The sequence below is a fragment of the Chaetodon trifascialis genome, chromosome 1 (genome assembly GCF_039877785.1).
Source record: "Chaetodon trifascialis isolate fChaTrf1 chromosome 1, fChaTrf1.hap1, whole genome shotgun sequence".
In the NCBI taxonomy this organism is placed as follows: domain Eukaryota; kingdom Metazoa; phylum Chordata; class Actinopteri; order Chaetodontiformes; family Chaetodontidae; genus Chaetodon; species Chaetodon trifascialis.
The window spans coordinates 8247586-8265901 of NC_092056.1; the positions used below are offsets into that span (position 1 = coordinate 8247586).

The 18316-nt window shown below is 43.1% G+C and overlaps 1 protein-coding gene across 1 annotated transcript; it reads right to left on the bottom strand.

Annotated features, from left to right (window-relative positions):
• Nucleotides 1-857: 857 nt before the first annotated feature.
• Nucleotides 858-16687, bottom strand: tmod2 (tropomodulin 2). The gene is made up of 10 exons (XM_070964342.1): nucleotides 16576-16687; nucleotides 11359-11576; nucleotides 10096-10252; nucleotides 5869-5991; nucleotides 5461-5535; nucleotides 5244-5374; nucleotides 5047-5154; nucleotides 4807-4950; nucleotides 3620-3764; nucleotides 858-3029 (listed from the first exon to the last, which is right to left on the bottom strand). Exons 2-10 carry the CDS (start codon nucleotides 11482-11484, stop codon nucleotides 2998-3000), a joined length of 1041 nt encoding a protein of 346 aa, XP_070820443.1. The 5' UTR covers nucleotides 11485-11576; nucleotides 16576-16687; the 3' UTR covers nucleotides 858-2997.
• Between the last annotated feature and the right edge of the window lie 1629 nt (nucleotides 16688-18316).

Genomic DNA, 18316 nt, shown 5'->3' on the forward strand with positions numbered 1-18316 from the left:
TTGCAGAGTCTGTCCTAGTCCAGCTCCACCTCTAGGTCCAGCCGCACCCCCAACCTTTACCCTAACCCTATGGGGGTTAGCTGGACCACACATCTGGCTCTGCAGGGAGCACTACTTGAAGTGTTTTGAACTAATGCTAGCAGCATGGTTCAGGCTGTCAGTCAGTCGACCACTTTGGTCCTAACTGAAACATCCGTGTCTGTGCAGACATTCGTTGTCCTCAGAAGACCAATCAGGTTGACATCGGTGTTTTCTAGCGCAACTACTGGATGGACTGCAGTGAAGTTTTGTAAATTCATGGTATGCAGGGGGTGCAGCCTGCTGATTTTGGTTATCCTCTGACTTTTCCTCCCCCGATACCAGCACAACTAATGGCATCCCTGTCAGCTCAGCTGTACTTTATGTTTATTGCTACTAGAAAATGTGACCATGCTAACATGCTAAGTAAGATAGCAAACGTTAAACATGCCATATATTAGTGTGTCATTGTTAGCATGCTGACATTAGCATTTAGCTGGGCTGCAGACTCAAGTCCAGTCTTGCTTTAAACGCTCTTCCCCTGCTGAACCCTCTGAGAGGGATCGAATTCTGAACGTTTATTACGCAGACAAGCACAGTTCAAATCTCTCATAATGTCAGAGACACAAAGGGCAAGATTTACTAATGCTTCTGAGCCTGTTTTTCCAGGTAACACATACTGCTCAAACATAGCCTCAGGTGCACCTCCATTCATTGCATATGCAATTAAAAGAATATAGTGGACAGATGGTGTGGTTTGTGTTCATCAAACTTGAATTTGAACTCCATGTTTACAATTATACATTTTTTAAAAAAGACAAAATGCAGAGAATAGTACATAGAGTATGTAAAAACATTTATTGTTGATGTTTTATATTAAGCAGTGCGTTTTGTGGTCTTGTGGTTGTATAATAGTACATATCCTGAAGTGGAGTACACGCCTGGGTTTTGATTTAAGGTACAAAAAAAAATCAGCAATGACTTGTGTAGATTTATGTGGCACACACATGAAAGAGTGTGTCGGAGTACATGTGTGCACTTTCAATTTGAGATGGCATCTTACAATTAAAACACATACAGTATTATGAATCACAGAATATTCCTAACGAGCCCGAGCAAAGAAGCAGTTTTCCAATTCAGCTGACCAGTAAAGCAAAGCAAAGGTTCAAGGAGAAATACCAGCAGATATGATCGTGGCAGAAGTACACAGATATAAAAAACGCCAAAGTACTGAACTCAGCCATCCAGCTCTTGTCCAAGGAATGTAGGGCTGTTAAGGTGAAAGAGCATTTTTGGTCGACAGAAGCATGATGTTCACAAATGATGACTTCATGCCAGTATATTGTTCCTATTACACATAAACAGTATATACAAGTTTCAAGTAACTCCTGATTTTGTCCTGTTACACTCATCTCGAGCAGGTCAGTGTACCTATGGAAGTCCAGTTTGAGGCACACGTCGGATTACGTCAGCTGTTACACAATGAATGACATGCTACTGCTGAGAGCCGAGTGAAAGGGCGTGAGGGAATGAAGGAAAGTTACGTTTCTACGATCTGTACAAGACCTTCGAGCTGGGAGATGTAGTTCATAGAAGCATTTCACGACCAGCTGCAACCTGAGGAGTTTCACACAAACTGTCTGCCAACTCTTCCTCGCATCTCCCTGAACGCCTCGCTGAACATTTTGCTATAAATGGTGCCCAAAAAATGCAAGAAAAAAACATAACGGCGAAAGCTAAAAAGGTCTAGATCAGTGTTGTTAACCCACAGGATGCTTTCCCAGACCTGTACACGAGGAAGCTGACAAACAATAACCATTATGTTCAATATTGATACTTGTTAGTCTTTGGCATGGTTACGCATCAGAAGAAACCCAGTACGTTCAGCCGAATTTTACAGCATGACATGTGAGAGCAGATCAAAGCCTCTTCAGTCTAGACTGGGGTTCATATCCTGTTCCTTTTACACTACAATCCCACTTTCACTTGAAACCCAGTTATAATTTCCTGTTAAGGGATAAAAGTGATAAGAATAACCAACATGAGATTTTGAACCGTAAGAAAACAAGATCTTTAGTTAGAATAAGACAGCAAAGTAATACAAAACATGATGCACTGATACTTAACAGTATTAAATTTATATAAGGGCCAGCATGAGCCAGCGTCTGTGCTTAGGCTGACTGCAGCATGAGGTCAGCACACACTTCACCGTTACACACACACCAGCCAGACACTCAAGCTGGCTTTACAAGGCAACTCCAATAAACAACACCTGCAAACCACCACGCAGATGGGATGCAAAACAACGTTACAACCAAGAGTTAGCTGGTTACAACTTATGTTACCTTAAGATAACTTCAGTTATCTCACAGTCAGACGCATTTTGCAGGCTAGCAGTCGTGGCTAAGTTATAGTCGTTCTGTACGCTGAATCCATCTTTCTAACCACAAATTCTGCTGGTTCGATACAGGAATACATCTGGAAGCTTAGACCTCAACTGTCTATGACAATAGAGGATACAGGTGTTTCTCGATGTTAGTTATTGTTTTTACGAAGCTGTTATTGTTGTTTCTGTCACTTGGTAATGTTCATTTTTTATTTCACAGGATTATAGCATAGTATAAAAGGAAAAAAGCAAGTAAAAAGTCTGGACAGATCATATAAAGGCTCAACAACAACAACAAAAAAAAAAAAAAAAAGAGGAGCAGCTGAAATGAAACGACTAAAAACTAATCAGATTTACACCTTCAACAACAACATAATAATAAACATAAGTATCCACATGTGAATGGGAGAGGGCAATTCCAGTTACTTCCCTTCTTCTCAGATGTATGTTCTGGTTGAGCGCGCCTTGCCCCACAGTTTGGCACAAGACTAAAGTTTCCACACAGTGAGATGAGACCAGGACATTGGCTGAAATTATTCCACACGGTGAGATGAAACAACAGGATTGGCTGGGAGTCGTGCTGGGCTCCGTCCCTACAGGTCGCCTTCCACTCGCTTCCTGCGGACTATAGGAAAAGGAGAATGACCGAAAAAACAAAGGACCCACAATCAATTGACTGACAAAGAATATTATAACTGCAAACATGCTTCACCACCTTCAACCTGCACAGGCCTGTTAGTTTATCATGAAAACACAAAGTGAGTCATCATGAGCTATGCGGTCAAGGTTGAGACTTGTTCCAACAGCGTGTGTCAGTGTGTGCAGAAAACAGGAAGTGAGATGTCGTCACTCTCAAAGCCGTACAGTCACACCGTGTCCGTCCCCACACTGTTAATGCGGTGAGTGCTCCATTCATACACTCTGATCAACACACGGACACACTTATAGCCACACGCATGCGTCACACCTGTGCTACCGCGACTCTGACAGGGCGAGGAGCTAAAAGAGAGGAGAGGTCGTCACTGTGGACTGACGGATTACGGAAAAAGGAACACACTGTCCAGGCAGGTGAACTGCTGAGACTGTCATGATTCAGAGAGAAACGTACCAGATGGAAGGTAACATGATGGGCGACAACTCCGCCAGCTTTAGCAAGTTTTAAGAAATCACAATTTAGCGTGTGTGTGCGTGCGTGCGTGCGTGTGCATATCATACCCAGGTCGTTGTTCTTGGTGATAGCTGCGGCGGCTCTGGAGCGCGGTCCTTGATGGGCGAAGTGATAGCCAAACTTCACTATGTTGTTGTTCTCTTCCAACATTTTAGCTATCTCCATCTCTACAGTAGTACCCAGCTGCTGCCTCTGAAACACACAGAGAAATATGCAGAGGTCAAGGTCTAACCATCAGGGTCACTTTGCTTTCACTTTGGTTCGTTTCAACTGGAAACTCAGGTCCTCTATGTCAGTGTTTCCCAACCACTGTGCCGCGGCACATAAGTGTGCTGTGAGAAATCATCAGGTGTGCCGTGGAAGATTATCCAATTTCACCTGATTGGTGCTCTAAGGCTTAGAGCACCAATCAGGTGAAATCTTCCTGTGTGTCTTTCTTCAATTCCTGCAAGAATATCAGCTTTGTGTTCAACTAAACAGACCCAGGTTTCACACTGAGTAAGTAAATTGAGACTAGATTTTCATTATATTTCAATAAATATACCTTTTATGACATTGCTGTTTGGTGGTGTGCCTTGTGATTTTTCTAATGTAAAATATGTGCCGTGGTTCAAAAAGGTTGGGAAACACTGCTCTATGTTTTATTCAGGCAGTGGTTTGTACTGGTTGGCATTTTCTTCAGCTGATGACAGGATTTTAAAAAAAAGTAGGACAACACATATCGGGCCAACAAAGTGTTGGCTGGTAATGTGGAATTTATATTATGAATTATTCTGATAAAGGAATTAATGCTGATACACAGAGCCGATAACACAAAGCCAAATTGTTCTCGTTGACCTTATAAAGGCAGCATCCACACGCTCCGGTTCAGCAGGTGGCGGTATTCGACCTTTAAAGTTGGTTTGTGATTCGCCAGAAGAGAAGAACAAGCGCAGCACGGTGTTGTCGCGCTCATGATGTCAAACTGCTTCACCTGGGTAGAGCCATGCAGTGTGGGCTAGAGAGCCAAACACGGCGATGGAGCGCTGAATCATCTCATCACCACATCCGAGTCTTTCTTACACTCAGGTGTGCAGAAACTACAGGTTCTGAACTTCTTTTTAAAATATAAAAATACTCTTTACCACTTTGATCTTTCATATCACTGGATTTGTCCTGAACTGTAGCCTCTGATCATGTCAGATCCTGTGTGTGCGTTTGCATGCATGTGCGTGTGTCACAAAGCATCCGGTACCTGGTTGTCTATCTTGACCTCTGTGATTGTGTCATTGTCCCGCAGCGCATCAACCAAAGCCTGTACCCCGGCCCCGGTGATGAAGTTGGACTCCAGGTTCAAACTTCGCAGCGTCTTGTTCTCCCGCAGCATGTCGCTGAACGCCTGCGAGGAGGAAAAACCGGGGAAATAAAGCAAAGATGTGACAGCGTGAAGACGTAAGGTGTGAACAAAGCCGTTAAAAAGCCGACTCCCTCTCACCAAAGCTACCGGGTCGTTGCTCCGTGTTGCTGCCATGCTGAACTTCTTGACGTGAGTGTTCTTCTCCATGGCTTTGGCGATGTCCTTCAGCGTGGGGATGGGAATGTTCTGAAAAACCAACAAAGAGACGCCGCCGTTGGTCTGGAGATATAAAACAGCACATACTGTACTGGGTACACACTCATGTTTGTGTTTACCTTAATGTTGTTGAGGTTGACCTCTGTTAGAGAGCTGTCATTGCTTTTTATCCTCTGCAGAGTTTCTTCTACGTTAGTTGGATTGGGAGGCTCATCAAACACTGGGTTCATCTTCTCCCCTTTGATCACATCTGGAAAAGACACACAGGCAGACGTCAACATGTTGAGCCCTCTGGGACCTTTGAATTAACAGACTGAATTATGTGATCCTACTTACTGTTGTAACCCTCTTTACTTCCAGTCCCATCATATGTCTGACTACTGGTGACCAGTGTGTGAACGCCCAGGATGGCTGCAAACAAAAGCAAACCTCAGACTCAGTGGCTGAAAGCACCAGGAAGTGAATGAACGGTAATCAAATCCAGGGGTCATAGCAGACATGCGGTGATGTTTCGCTCAGTGAGCTCTTTTATTCACCGCCCCCCATCCATCATCACACACAGAAAAGGAAAAACAGTCATGTGAAAGGAGCTTGTGTCTTACTGTCCCAGCAGAGAGGGGATCAGGCAGACTCAAAGTTACTCACAACCACAACACTGCATGTACAGCACACAAAGAAACCCTCATGCAGAGTAATGTTTTCACAGCCCTTCAGCTTCCCCAAAAGGTATTTATTCATTCTGACCTGCTAGATCACACAGCTCTGTATCTGTGGCGCTGGACAGGGCTTCCTCTAGCTCTGGGTCCAGGGTTGTGACTTCTTCCTGGCGTGTTTCTATTGGTTTCTGCTTGGGAATGAATATTTTACCTATGGAGACAGAAGGAAAGGACAGTGAGGAAAGGAGAGAAGGAGGCGAATCAGCATTCATAAAAATGGGCAGGCATGACTAAAACCCAGACGGAAGAAACAGGTACATGCAAGCCGTGTGGAGGTTTTATGAGATCTTACACAACCTCCAGTTTCTATAAAAAAATGTCCAACTGTTAACTGTTAATGTGGTTCATTATTCTCCTACAGCCATTCCTATCCTCTTCCCTTGTGCCTCAGTCATAAGACTGCATGACTGCCAAGTGCTGTGTGTGTGTGTGTGTGTGTGTGTGTGTGTGTGTGTGTGTGTGTGTGTGTGTGTGCGCGTGCGTGTGTATGTGTGCCTACAATCAATGGACACATTCCAAGATTTAAAAACAAAACGTATAATTAATATGCACAAATAAGTTTCTTTTCTTGGACATCAGACAGCACATTTCGCAGCAGGACCTATAAATGATCATCGCCCTTCTTTGCTCTTGAGCTTAAATCTCTCTTTTCAAGTTATTTCCACACCAGGCCTCGCTGTGTGTTACCCGGCTTGCTTACTTAAACCATTAAATGTTTTATTGTGTTTTCCGAGGCAACAGGAATCACCGCAGAACAAGTTGAAGAGATTTATTTTCACTTTTAGCGTATTTGTTTCTGTCAGAGTCGCACAGTCCTAATTAGATCAACTGTGAATGAGTGTTGTTAATGATAGAAAATGAAATTCTTATCTAGTAATAATCATAATGTTTCTGACGAGGAGTTGAAGTCTGAACAGAAACGTGCCGTTTCAATAAGGCCTGGCCTCCTGCTGTTTTACACAACTCTCTCCAACCAGCAGCGTTTCAGACAAGCTGAACTCAGTCCAGCCGTGAGTGTCTGACAACTACGGCATTTCCATGGTTACCAATCTAAAGGAAGAAACGGAAAGAGCGAAAGGAAGTCATGGAACAATGACTGGAGTCTAATCTAAACTGCACTGCTGAGGCAACCAACACTTACACTGGACAGGGAGACCATCCAGTGGGTGCCACTCGCTGCCTCGCCTTTCTGCATGCCTGTCGCCTTAAACAAAAACACCCCAAGAGCAGACCCTCCCCCTTCCCCTCCTTCTAGCTCAGGCAGGCAAGTCAAAATTGTTCAAGCTGGTCTCTAGTGGGGGGGCTCTGGCACTTCCTGAGAGCCAGTAAACAGTAAATACAGTCATGAGGCAGCATCCTGTGCCAGTCCCTCTGGAGCGACACTGAGCCCCTCAGCAAGCAAAAAGAAGACATGGCCAAAGTCCTGTCATCTGTATGATCCCACAGGAGCGTATATCATGGACTAAATGAGGAAAACACAACACTGTACAAACGCTGAAGGAAAATAGGCACGCCAATAACGCAGCATCTGCCTATAACGGGAGTATCAGATTGAGAAAATGCTTAGTCTCAAGGGCTTAAACTTGACACTCATGATCCATGAGGACGACTATGGATTCCATCAAAAAGATGGCATTTTTTCCAGTCGAGGCAACAGATTTCATCACTCACGGAAGCAACGCCTTAAGCATATTTAAATTTGATGTGACGAGTCATTCATCACCAGTTAGACACATAATACATCATCATGACGCTGTGCATGATTACTCGACAAAGTAGCGTCTGGGGTCTGGAAATGCTGCGATATATTTATGACCGATTCAGATGAGACAAGAAATATGAGCAACTCAAGACAGAATCATGTAAATGATCCCTCACTGCACAGGATAACTGTTCACATACAACTACAGCAAGGGAGTCTGTGAACTGTCACTGATGTTAACAATTAACTGTTGGCTTTTGTTTACTCTTACAAATAAGTTTGGCTAACCTGTGAGCTAATGCACCGCATGACCACATCACAGGAACTTACTTGTTGAGGTAATGATAGAAATGACGCCAAAACAAGAGCATCATGATGCAATAAACCAAGAAAAACCCTGTAAAATGAACTATTATTACATCTGGAACTGTAAAACTGAAGTGCACATTTACTGCTTTTGCGGTACCGGCCGTCTGTTAATGGCGGCTGCTTAATTGCGAATGCTTCAACACTGAAAGCAACTCATAAGAAAAAGTGAATAATGAAAGTGTGTGGTGCAGATCTGCTGTGTGTTTATTTGTGTTCATTGGTGCAACAGCCACACCCTTCACAGTAACCTCATCAAACAAGTTGTTTATCACACTTAAACAGCAGCATACCTTGAATGCTCCAATTAGTTTAACACCACATCTTCCTCTGCTCTGACACGTGATTTCTAAGCCACCTGTGCCCACTTTAAACCTTATACTGACAACGTGCACCTCTCAAAATACAATCACACCACACGTCTGCCTTTTCCGCAGGTAACTTCAACCACCGTCTAACCAGAACCTCTCGATGTTAATAATGAAAAAACCCCAAAGGAAATCTAGTTTGAACAGAGGGAATGAATAACGAAAACAGATGGATTACAGAAAAGCAATAAGAAGGGCTGACCCAATATAATAACATTTAAGTGGTTAAAAAAGGCTACAATGGTACTTAAGCCGGTTGTTTTCCTCTGAAATCATTTGCCACACGCACACTCATGACCACATTATCTATCAGCAGGGGGTGAGCAGAACAACGGGGAGAGAATCAGCTACATTCCACAGAACCACCGCAGTGATGTGAGTTTTCCATGTTGTCATAGGGCGCGCGCACGCACACGCACACACACACACACACACACACACACACACACACACACACACACACACACACACACACACACACACACACACACACACACACACACACACACACACACACACACACACACACACACACACACACACACACACACACACACACACACACACACACACAGCATAATTTGTAACAGGCCAGGGTTGGGTCAGAGGAAAGCTGTCAGTTCCATATATCTTCCTAGCGTCCAGATCTCTGGAGTTCCCAACCAAAGGAATTCCTCTGGATAAGGATTTATACGCAGAAATGTTTCTACTCTACTGTCTCTTTTCTCTTTTTTTTTCCATGTCATGCTATCACATAAACCATCTCCCTCTTCTCTCTTCCAGAAAGTGATTACGATAACCACAAGTGTGTCTTGAAGCGTGTTTGAAGAGAACTGGTTTCTCCTGAGAGATCAGGTTATTTTGGTTTTCGCAGCCACACTGATCCCATCTGGAGCAGCAGTGGGTGTTTATTTCATGTCGAAGTGAAAGGTGCCGCAGACATCTACAGTGTTGTGACAAGAATCCTCTGATTTATTCCCCATATCACAGACTGTTGTAATGATGCATCCCACATTCAGTGCCCTGTGTCTTTTCACTCCTTCAATGCCAATACTACTGGCACAGCTGCTCAAAAAGCCTTATTATATAACTGTGTGAGTATCACACACAGCCACATTCAACTGCTGTGTGTGTAAAGATTATTTTTATGGCATTAGGACTTTTTTTTGTACACCTGACAAACATCCACAGTTAGACCCACGGTATGCATCTTGAAATGCCAAACAAACACCTCAAAGTCAACTTCAGGAATCACTTGCATTCAAATAAGGCTTTAGGCCTGATTTGCAAAGTTTTGATAGGGAAAACCCTCAGACGTTTCACTGCATTAAATTATCAGCAAGATGAAACCTTGCCTCCCGCTTTGACACTCCCTTCCTCCTACCCCCGGTACAAACACACCTCCCCCTCACTGCTGTGTGTTGCATAAGAGCAGCCATGCATTAATAATACCTGCACAGACAGCTGAACGGTAATTACTGCTGTGTGTCTGTACTGCGGACACACCTCTGCTCTTTATCCCCCGAAAAATGCTTTACTGACACGCAAGAGGTGCTACTAATGTTACTGATGAGGCATGACACACTACACGTGTGACATTATGACCTCCATATTGGAATTTATTTCACTTGTCACAATCTCTTTGTCACATGTCTGTGTTGATCAGTAGAGGTTCGTTAAAAAACAGGATACCATACAACAATCAAAACAGCACCTGCAATCAACACTGCTACCAGTAAACCCAGGCTAATTTTAAGTTGACAAAACAGTCAATATTCATGTTAGAAGGCTGAACACACGCAGACAAACACACACACACCTTTTTTCTCCCCAGTGAAGGGCACTACATCATCTCTGTCCTTGTACTCCATGGCTTCCTTCTCCAGGTATTTGAGGAGGCTCTCCCTGTTGAATGATCCCGTCGCTTTCTTAGTCGTCTGGTCCTTCTGACGTAAGCCTGCTGGGAGAAGAGCATTCTAAGGAGAAAGAGACAAGGGGACACTTTAGACCTGACAGCTGATGAAGACTTAAACAAACTCACTATAGACTTGGATAAAGGGTAAATGCTAGATTAAGTTTTTGAAGCTGTATCTGTACCTGTCAGGGTGTCATGCAGCACAAAATACAGGTGGAGCAGTTGTCGGCCTCTCTTTGAAGGTACATGTACTGTGACATCACTTTTCCATCAATTTTCTCTAAGAAGGCTGTTCTGCTATGAACAATTACTCATAATTGTGTACTAGACAGAGATGGATTGCCTGTCTACTCCAAATGCTGGAGTGTTCCCAAACTAGTTTAACTTGATGAATGTCAACCGAGACAGCAGCAGCTTAAAAGACCAAAAATTAAAATTCAGCCAACAGTGGATCATTTGTTGGAGGTGAGAGAAAACCTGGAGAAGGTGAACGAACACATGTGAAAGGCTCGTCTGGCCGGCCTGTGTGCACCGCAGAAGCCAAATGCAATGGAATGAATCAAATTCTACTTTATCTATTTAATGACATGAGATCAACAGCTTAATATTTGGCCCACTGTCGCTGCCTGCTTCCTGTGAGCCTTTCCTGCGCGCCACCATGTAGGGTGATTTGTCTCACTCGGTTTGGATGGAATTTGAATAAAATGCCCAGGCGCCTGAGAGGGGGGGTTTCATTATACTCTTCAGCTCTACTGACAAATAAACACACAAACACTTGGCAGCCTGTTGACAGAGTCACTGCGGCTCAGACTCCCCCTTTAAATTATTTCCCCAACCACAGGGGCTGGGGACTGGGAGGTGCGGTTGAAGCATACAGAGGAAAAACCCACCCTTGGATCTGAATTTGTGACAGTCAATGCATTCGAGGATATTCAGCAGTGATGACATAGTGGTATGACATACTTTTTGGTGGATCCCCTTTCCCTTGAGTGGCTAAGATTGTATTTGAGAAAATAAAATAAGTTTTTCTGAGCTTTCATGAGCGCATACATTGCATTAAGTCTTTTATTTTTAAATTGGCCTCTCTTCCAAAAAACCCAGTTGTCACAGGAACTCCCTTTCCACTAAAGAGCCCTGGAGCTCCTCCAACCCTCATCAAGTCCTGACCTCAGGGTCCATCTCCTCGAGGGCCGTCTCCAGCTGTTTGAGCTCCTCCGCCGACAGTTTGTTGAGGATTTCATCTTCGTCGAGATCCTTGTACTTGTCCAGGTCCTTCTTGTACGACAGCGCCATGGTGCCGGCTATAGCTTGCTAAGCAACACTGAACAGCAGACCACAGCCACAGTTTGTCTCGGGCTCACTGCTCCAGACCAAGGGGAGGCTACCTGAAGACAAACAAGTACACAAAGGCACAAAAATAAACATTCACGACGATTGGGCAACAAAAGTCCTATTTATTTAGCTGACTGAAACAAAGCAATGTAATTAAATCTAAACTGAGATTCAACATTATCTCATCCCTGTGAAACAATAGTCGTCAAGAGTTGATCACAGCTGGCTGGATAATGAGGCTTTGCACTGAAGCAACACACAAACACACAGCTGGAACAAAGGAAGAACTTTCTCAGGCTCAGACGAAACATCTGACCGCTCCCTCGAGGATCACCAACAGCTCTTTGTGAATGCAATGCTTTGTGAATTTTCTAACGGATAGGAAAACGCACGTACATTATTTCCTTCTAAGGACTAAAAGCCTGAAAATAAAGCAAAGAGTAACAGCGGCAAGAAACACTGGAGTAAACTTTTAAGTCGATGCATGAGACAATATCACCACATTTACGATTAAATAAAGCTCAGATAAGCGCACGAGTTCGGGAGCGAGTGCGTATCCTGTCAAACTCAATGAAGAGGCTTCAGCCTTCAGTTCCCGCTCCCACGCCACCGTCTGAACACAAAATGACCTCATGATTTCCAGATACCCTGCAGGACTCCACAGCTGGTCTAAGTCCTAATCACTCTCACATACACTTCACTGTACGCACACTTAAAGCCTACTTTTCAAGCCTAATGGCTTGTTTGCGATATTCTCAAAACGTCTGTGTGTAACACAAAGCTGTGTGTTTGTGTAAATACAGAATCGGCACAAGTACTTACTTTCAGGAATATCTAATCGGTCTCCCCGATTCATGTCAGTTGTGAAATACAGCACCATCTCTACACTCTGTGACAGCAGGAAAAAAACGACTCTGTGCTTTAACTCTGTGGTTTAGCCAAGGATTCTTTAAACATTTAGTGCCATTTCCCCGGAGCTGCCTGAGTGATTTCTCCAGTTCAGAAGAGTCTGACAATGTGTCTCTCACACTGTTCAGTTCTGCCTCTCCACAATTCAGGATCTGTCCTGCACTAATCCTTCCCCTCACCTCCTCCATTAGACCTCTGCAACGGCACACATTCATTTCTGAAATGGTTATGAGAGTCACAGCAGGGGCATTTACAAGCCTGCGTGCCAGCAGATGAAGCTGGGCTCAAATGTCAGCACTGACGACTTTAATCAAAGCATATGACTATAATGATTTCCAATAATAATCTCACTCTAATGTTTTACTGAACAGCACTGCCATCAGATCCAGTAAAACAAGAGCCAGCACAGTAAAGTCCAGTTTATTGCTGCAGCAGGATATTATCACAGCGGACTGGGAGGGAGAAGATCATCCATTCAAGCTGCTGTGAAGCTAAACTAATGGCGCTACACGAGTAAGGTGATGAAACACTACAAATGGTTTTTAAAATCCAGCTCAAAAGGCAAAATCCTAAAACTTTCATTTATTTTAGGTCACAGAAGAAAACCCTGTGGGTGAAATGAACGCAGCATTACATTGGGGAACCAACATCCATCCACATAGGTGTTAACGTCCACAACAGCTGCCTGATCGTGGACCAGCACCAGGATTTGTTTCAGGAGATGTCATTACAAGCCTTTGCTCACATGTTGTGCAAAGGGGGGGGGGGGGTGGGGTGTTCATCTTTCATAATCAACACTGAGATGTCCAAAGACAGAAAAACATATGGAGGCTTTACTGTGATTATGATTACACCCCCCTTTACAGCTTGCCAGGTTTCCAGATCCTACAAACACATTTGAAAATGAAGACTGATATATTCTGCCACAAATACTCATGTCTAGCCACTGAGGGGTTATATAAAGATTGGTCTTGCCTCATATGAAGTTTGATTTATGACTTTCTTGGTCCTAATTTTGGTTAAACTACCCACACTAATTCTAAGATATGCAGAAGGAAATGATGGAATGGCGTTTCTGGCCAGGAACTGGAAAAAGCAGAGACCCCAGCCTGGGATAAGCGTTGCGTGACACACGTGTGCACACACACGCAAAGACACACACACATATAATGCTCTTATGACAAGATCAGCTGAAAATAACACCATTTACCAATCTGCTGTTCCTTCAAAAACACTTTACACTTCACTGGCATATAATGCAGCGCATTTAAAACAACAGCCACTGTTTCCGGTGAAGCCCAGTGCATTTGAGCGTACAGAGAGGAGAGTAATGGAGCATGCAGACAGGGATAATGATGGCAATGGGTGGGCCGAGGCAGAGACACTGAGAGGATCCATTAGTCCAATCTGATTGATTCCTTTCTCCTTCTCCTCTCTGCTAATCCTTCAAGACAACAACAGATGGCTCTGAGCCAATAATACTGCAAACCTGTCTGCACGCTACGCTCACCTTACACTTTCCTACGCTGACCCGTGCACTCAGGCTACAGCTGGGCCATAAACATATTACTGAGGACTGCACAAGGACGGAGCCACAAATATCATGGTTTAAGGTCACCTGACCTGGCCAGACGTTAAGTGCTTACTTTAAGTCCAGTTTGAAAGTACAAGTGACTACTCTATTGTATGTGTGACATAAAAGACCTAAAAAGCTAATGCATTCTTGTGAGAGTGCATTACCTTCAAAAACTTTTAGTAATTACTACTCTGGTTGTCTGACGAGATAATTTACAAGTAGGTCACAAGAACAATGTAAAATGAGGTTATACTAGCTAGGGATAAGAACAGCTTTCCTTCTTTCATGAGCAGAGTACTGACAAACTTCTTTTAGACATTAAGTCATAGAAAAGGGGAAGTGATATAAACGATATCGGTTCCTATCTTTGTCATCGCTACCTCGCATAACGCTAACCCATGTTTTTATGTGAAACGCTTGAACATGTTTCAGGTCACATAGCAAGGCTTGTCAAAAAGCAGTGCTGTTAAACAAACTGCAAGACCATTCGGGTCAATAAGCATGTGATATGATATCCTTGGCTTATATTATATAACCCTAAGTAGCTAAAAAATGCTAAATTTATCTACATTAAAGCGTAATTCTTGCAGTCAATATCCAGGTTGCCTGTGCTATTTCAGATCTCAAAGGCAGAGAAGAATAATCACAACTTGCAGGGCAGACATGAACAGGAAGCACTGATAGTTATTACATTATTATAGAGCACCACCCACTAAAAGACTATAGTTAGAATAACCCAGCTCTGCTACCCATGGGAAAAGAGTCTGCACTTCCTCCTCCCACCTACTCTCCTCCACTTTTATTCTCTACCCTTCTGTCTCTCCACCCTGTAGTTACTCAGTTCTCTTTTATCCTTTTCGTGTCCAGCCCCTGCCTGTGAGTGTCAGAAATGACAGAAAACAGATGGAAGGAGGGGGTAGAACCATAGGAGGGTCTGATCATGCTGTCTCTATATTTTCACCGTAATTAATAAACAAGTTGAAAAAACAAAGCTATAGGTGTCAGGGGAATGTGTTTAAATGTCTTTAAATAGTTAGAGTACAGATGTTTGACTATATCAGTGCATGCCAAATGGGCTTTTCCCCCCATATAACAGTCAATAAAACTATGTGTCAGAAAGGAAAAAATGTTGTTCATTCACTCAAATTTTCTGTGCCTTCATTTTCTTGTAAAGACCTGGCAAGGGCCAGACAGGAGGTGGGGTGTGTCTCTGACGAATACAGTTTCGAAGACCATACTCCCCTGTTTTAACAGCACACTCCGGACACACACTCCATTATTACATAATGAGAACTGACTTCAAGGAGTGCCCTGCCTTTCAGCTCAGCAAAGACTTACAAGGCCTACAGTGTGTATAACACCAGCTCAAGAAAGGTTGCTGCTTTTGTCAAAAGTTAAAAATAAGCCTCTATTCAGTACTGTAGGTGCATTATAACAAGAGTGAAAGTAGGTCCTCAGAGCCAGGTTTCACTCTCCACCGAAAGGTATGCAGATCAAACAAATCCTATCTGAGGAGAGTGTTTATCTGCAGCACTGTGCTGCACAAGGTGGTCCAGTAGGCCGTATCACCAAAAATGCCATATCAGCGGTCACCAAACCACATTGCTTTCAATACCTGCTTCACCTGCCTTCAGACTTCGAGGGCAAACCACACTTCCCTAAACAGGCGTCCTCCTCAGGATTGGACCACACCCTTCATTCACCACTGAGCCCTGCTGGTCAAACCACCTTTGTCAACAAACACATAAACTCTCAGATTAGCTCTTGAACAAGGAGTGTGTCAGTAGACTCACTGACTCAGGTACTCTGACCTCGCACCTATCTATTACACTGCTGCTAAGAGCACAGCCTTTCACTAACCCACCACACTGGGATGAGTCATCCCACCCAAAGTATGTCCTTAAAAACACTGAAACTCTTGTCTTAGTCAAACAGACAAACACTGATGGGATTAATGTCCTATTTGTATTGTAATGTCTGGGTATGGGCAGCGGAGATTAAATCAGTCCATACAATTAATTAGCAATCCTCCTTTAAAGGAAAACAATTAACCGAACAGAGATCAGACTCATTAAAGGATACTTACATAAGCCATAAAATGACAAATCGCACTGTAACACTTATATACATAGAGTATGTTATGCTCCTTTGTAGCTGCCCTGACTGAAATAGTTTCATCCATCTCCTGTGGACATAGCGGGCTACGGAACGGCGTTAGCTAACTCGCTCTTGACATGTTTATGATTATCACGCTGACCGTAAACAAGTTGGTCGTGACTATCGTCGCCCTGCGAGCGGTACCACGCCTCAGTGAAGAAATAGTTAAAGGCAGTTAAAACGGTTTATGGGACGCTGACTTTGGTAACTAAGCTACATTTCTCGGATGCAGTAACACCACGCGAAATAGCCCAGGCATGTAGCAGCTAATATGCTAACCTTTGCAGTTGAGTCAAGTTGCTAGCCGTTTAGCCAACACATGCAAGTGACAGTGTGTAAAACAGTACCGTAACCGTGAGCACGTTCACTGAACTGATATTCTAATTCCAAAAAGCTTTCTATTTCCTTACCTGAGGCGAATGGGACCTAACTGAGAAACCTCCGAATAATGCCAGTCTTCCCAATGAATGCGATGTCTTCAGTGGTTGATTTCTCACTCGGTCCAAGGGCGGTAACACAGGAAGAGAGAGCCAGGGCACTCTCTGAGTGGCGTCTGATTGGACCAATAGACAGAGAGGCTGCCGGGCGTGAACCAATAGTGCGAACAACCCGCCCTTTTATTTAGAAGAACCAATCACATGCGATAATTGGAAGAAAAATAAAATAAAATAAAGATATACTGGCCACTAGTAGTTTAATCTAGCATATTTTCACTGTTTCAGAAAATAGTTTATAGGCTTGCTGTGAACTAAAGTTGGAGTACAAAAGTATGCAGAATGGCTCTTTTCAGAATAATGTATATTATATTATTGGACTCTAATTATAAAGTCCTTTTATCACTTTTCAGATGGTAAAGATGGGGCTAATTTTAATTACTTAATATCCTGCTGGGTATCCTAACTTATAAAAAATACATCACAATTTATTGGTTGATTTATATTTTGTATTATTAATCTGAATCTGCAAGGTAACTAGTAGCTAATGCTAATCAAAGAATCGCAGTGAAGTAAAAAGTACACACATGCACACAAAAGCCAAAACTGACACAGAGTTTTCTGCCTTGTGTCTCCTTTTACATAGAAAACTAAAACATCTTTCTTTCTTTCACACAAACACACATTGTGTAGGCGCCACTACAAACCTGCCCTTACTCTGGATAGTGATGTTAGAGGAGAGAGCTCATCCTCTTTTTACTACACTGTGTTACACAATAGTAGAGATAGAATTTCACGTTTCTCTCGGTTCATACAGCATGTGCACTGTAACAGGATGCCTTGCATGTAACACAGAAACTTTGGCAAGGGATGTGGGTGCCGAAACATACAGTATGTCAGCAACCTGTTGCTGAAATCAAATGAACGATAGTAATCAGCTAAAGGGGTTGAAATGTACTGAGAGGAAAACTAATTTACCGCCGCTTGAAACCATTTACATCAGAGATAAAACTTTGTAGCTTACAGCAGATCTCTATTCATGTGTCAGTGTATATTGGTTGAAGGGTGAGGCAGGTTTATTGCAGGGTAACGGAGAACTTGGCAGCATGGTTTATCTTCTGTGGCGTTGGAAGACAAACCAATCCCTGCAATCTTCAAGGATAAGAGGGTATAATTATTGGATGGATGGGTGGTAGCTGATTCAGGTGGCTGTCCAGAGACAGCTGCCCTGTAATATGGCAGGCATATTATAGACTTTTACAGCTTAGCCTTCCATGGGTTTGGGAAAACTGAGGCTCATTCTTTCAGTAACTGCCAAGTGAAACACCAGTAAAGGCTGAGCTTACATCAGCGGTCATATGGCTCCCAGCGCTGACACTGGATGACTGGAAATAATTAAGAATATACCAAAGAAGGACTGGAAGGAAATGACAATAAAGCTACAGACAAAAGTGTGCTTTAAAAGACAAAAACTACAACATCCTTGTAGCATTCCTGGTGGAACTGTTATACTCATAAGTCTGTCTTTAGTTACTCATTTATGATTTTTTTTTTTTTTTTTAATAATCTTCTACGTAATCACAATAAGAATGCAGTAATATTTCTATTGTGAACCATAGCGTCGCTTCACACTGCTGCTACTGATACACATCATCATCACATTATCCCATGATACGTGTGCCAATACATAATCAATTACATTCAAATTTTGCTGAAA

Coding starts and splice junctions, on each gene's coding strand:
- tmod2 (XM_070964342.1), bottom strand. CDS start 11,484: ATGGCGCTGTCGTACAAGAAGGACCTGGACAAGTACAAGGATCTCGAC. Junction 5,155..5,243: donor TCAACCTCAACAACATTAAG/GTAAACACAAAC, acceptor TTGGTTTTTCAG/AACATTCCCATCCCCACGCT. Junction 3,765..4,806: donor AGGTCAAGATAGACAACCAG/GTACCGGATGCT, acceptor TGTGTGTTTCAG/AGGCAGCAGCTGGGTACTAC.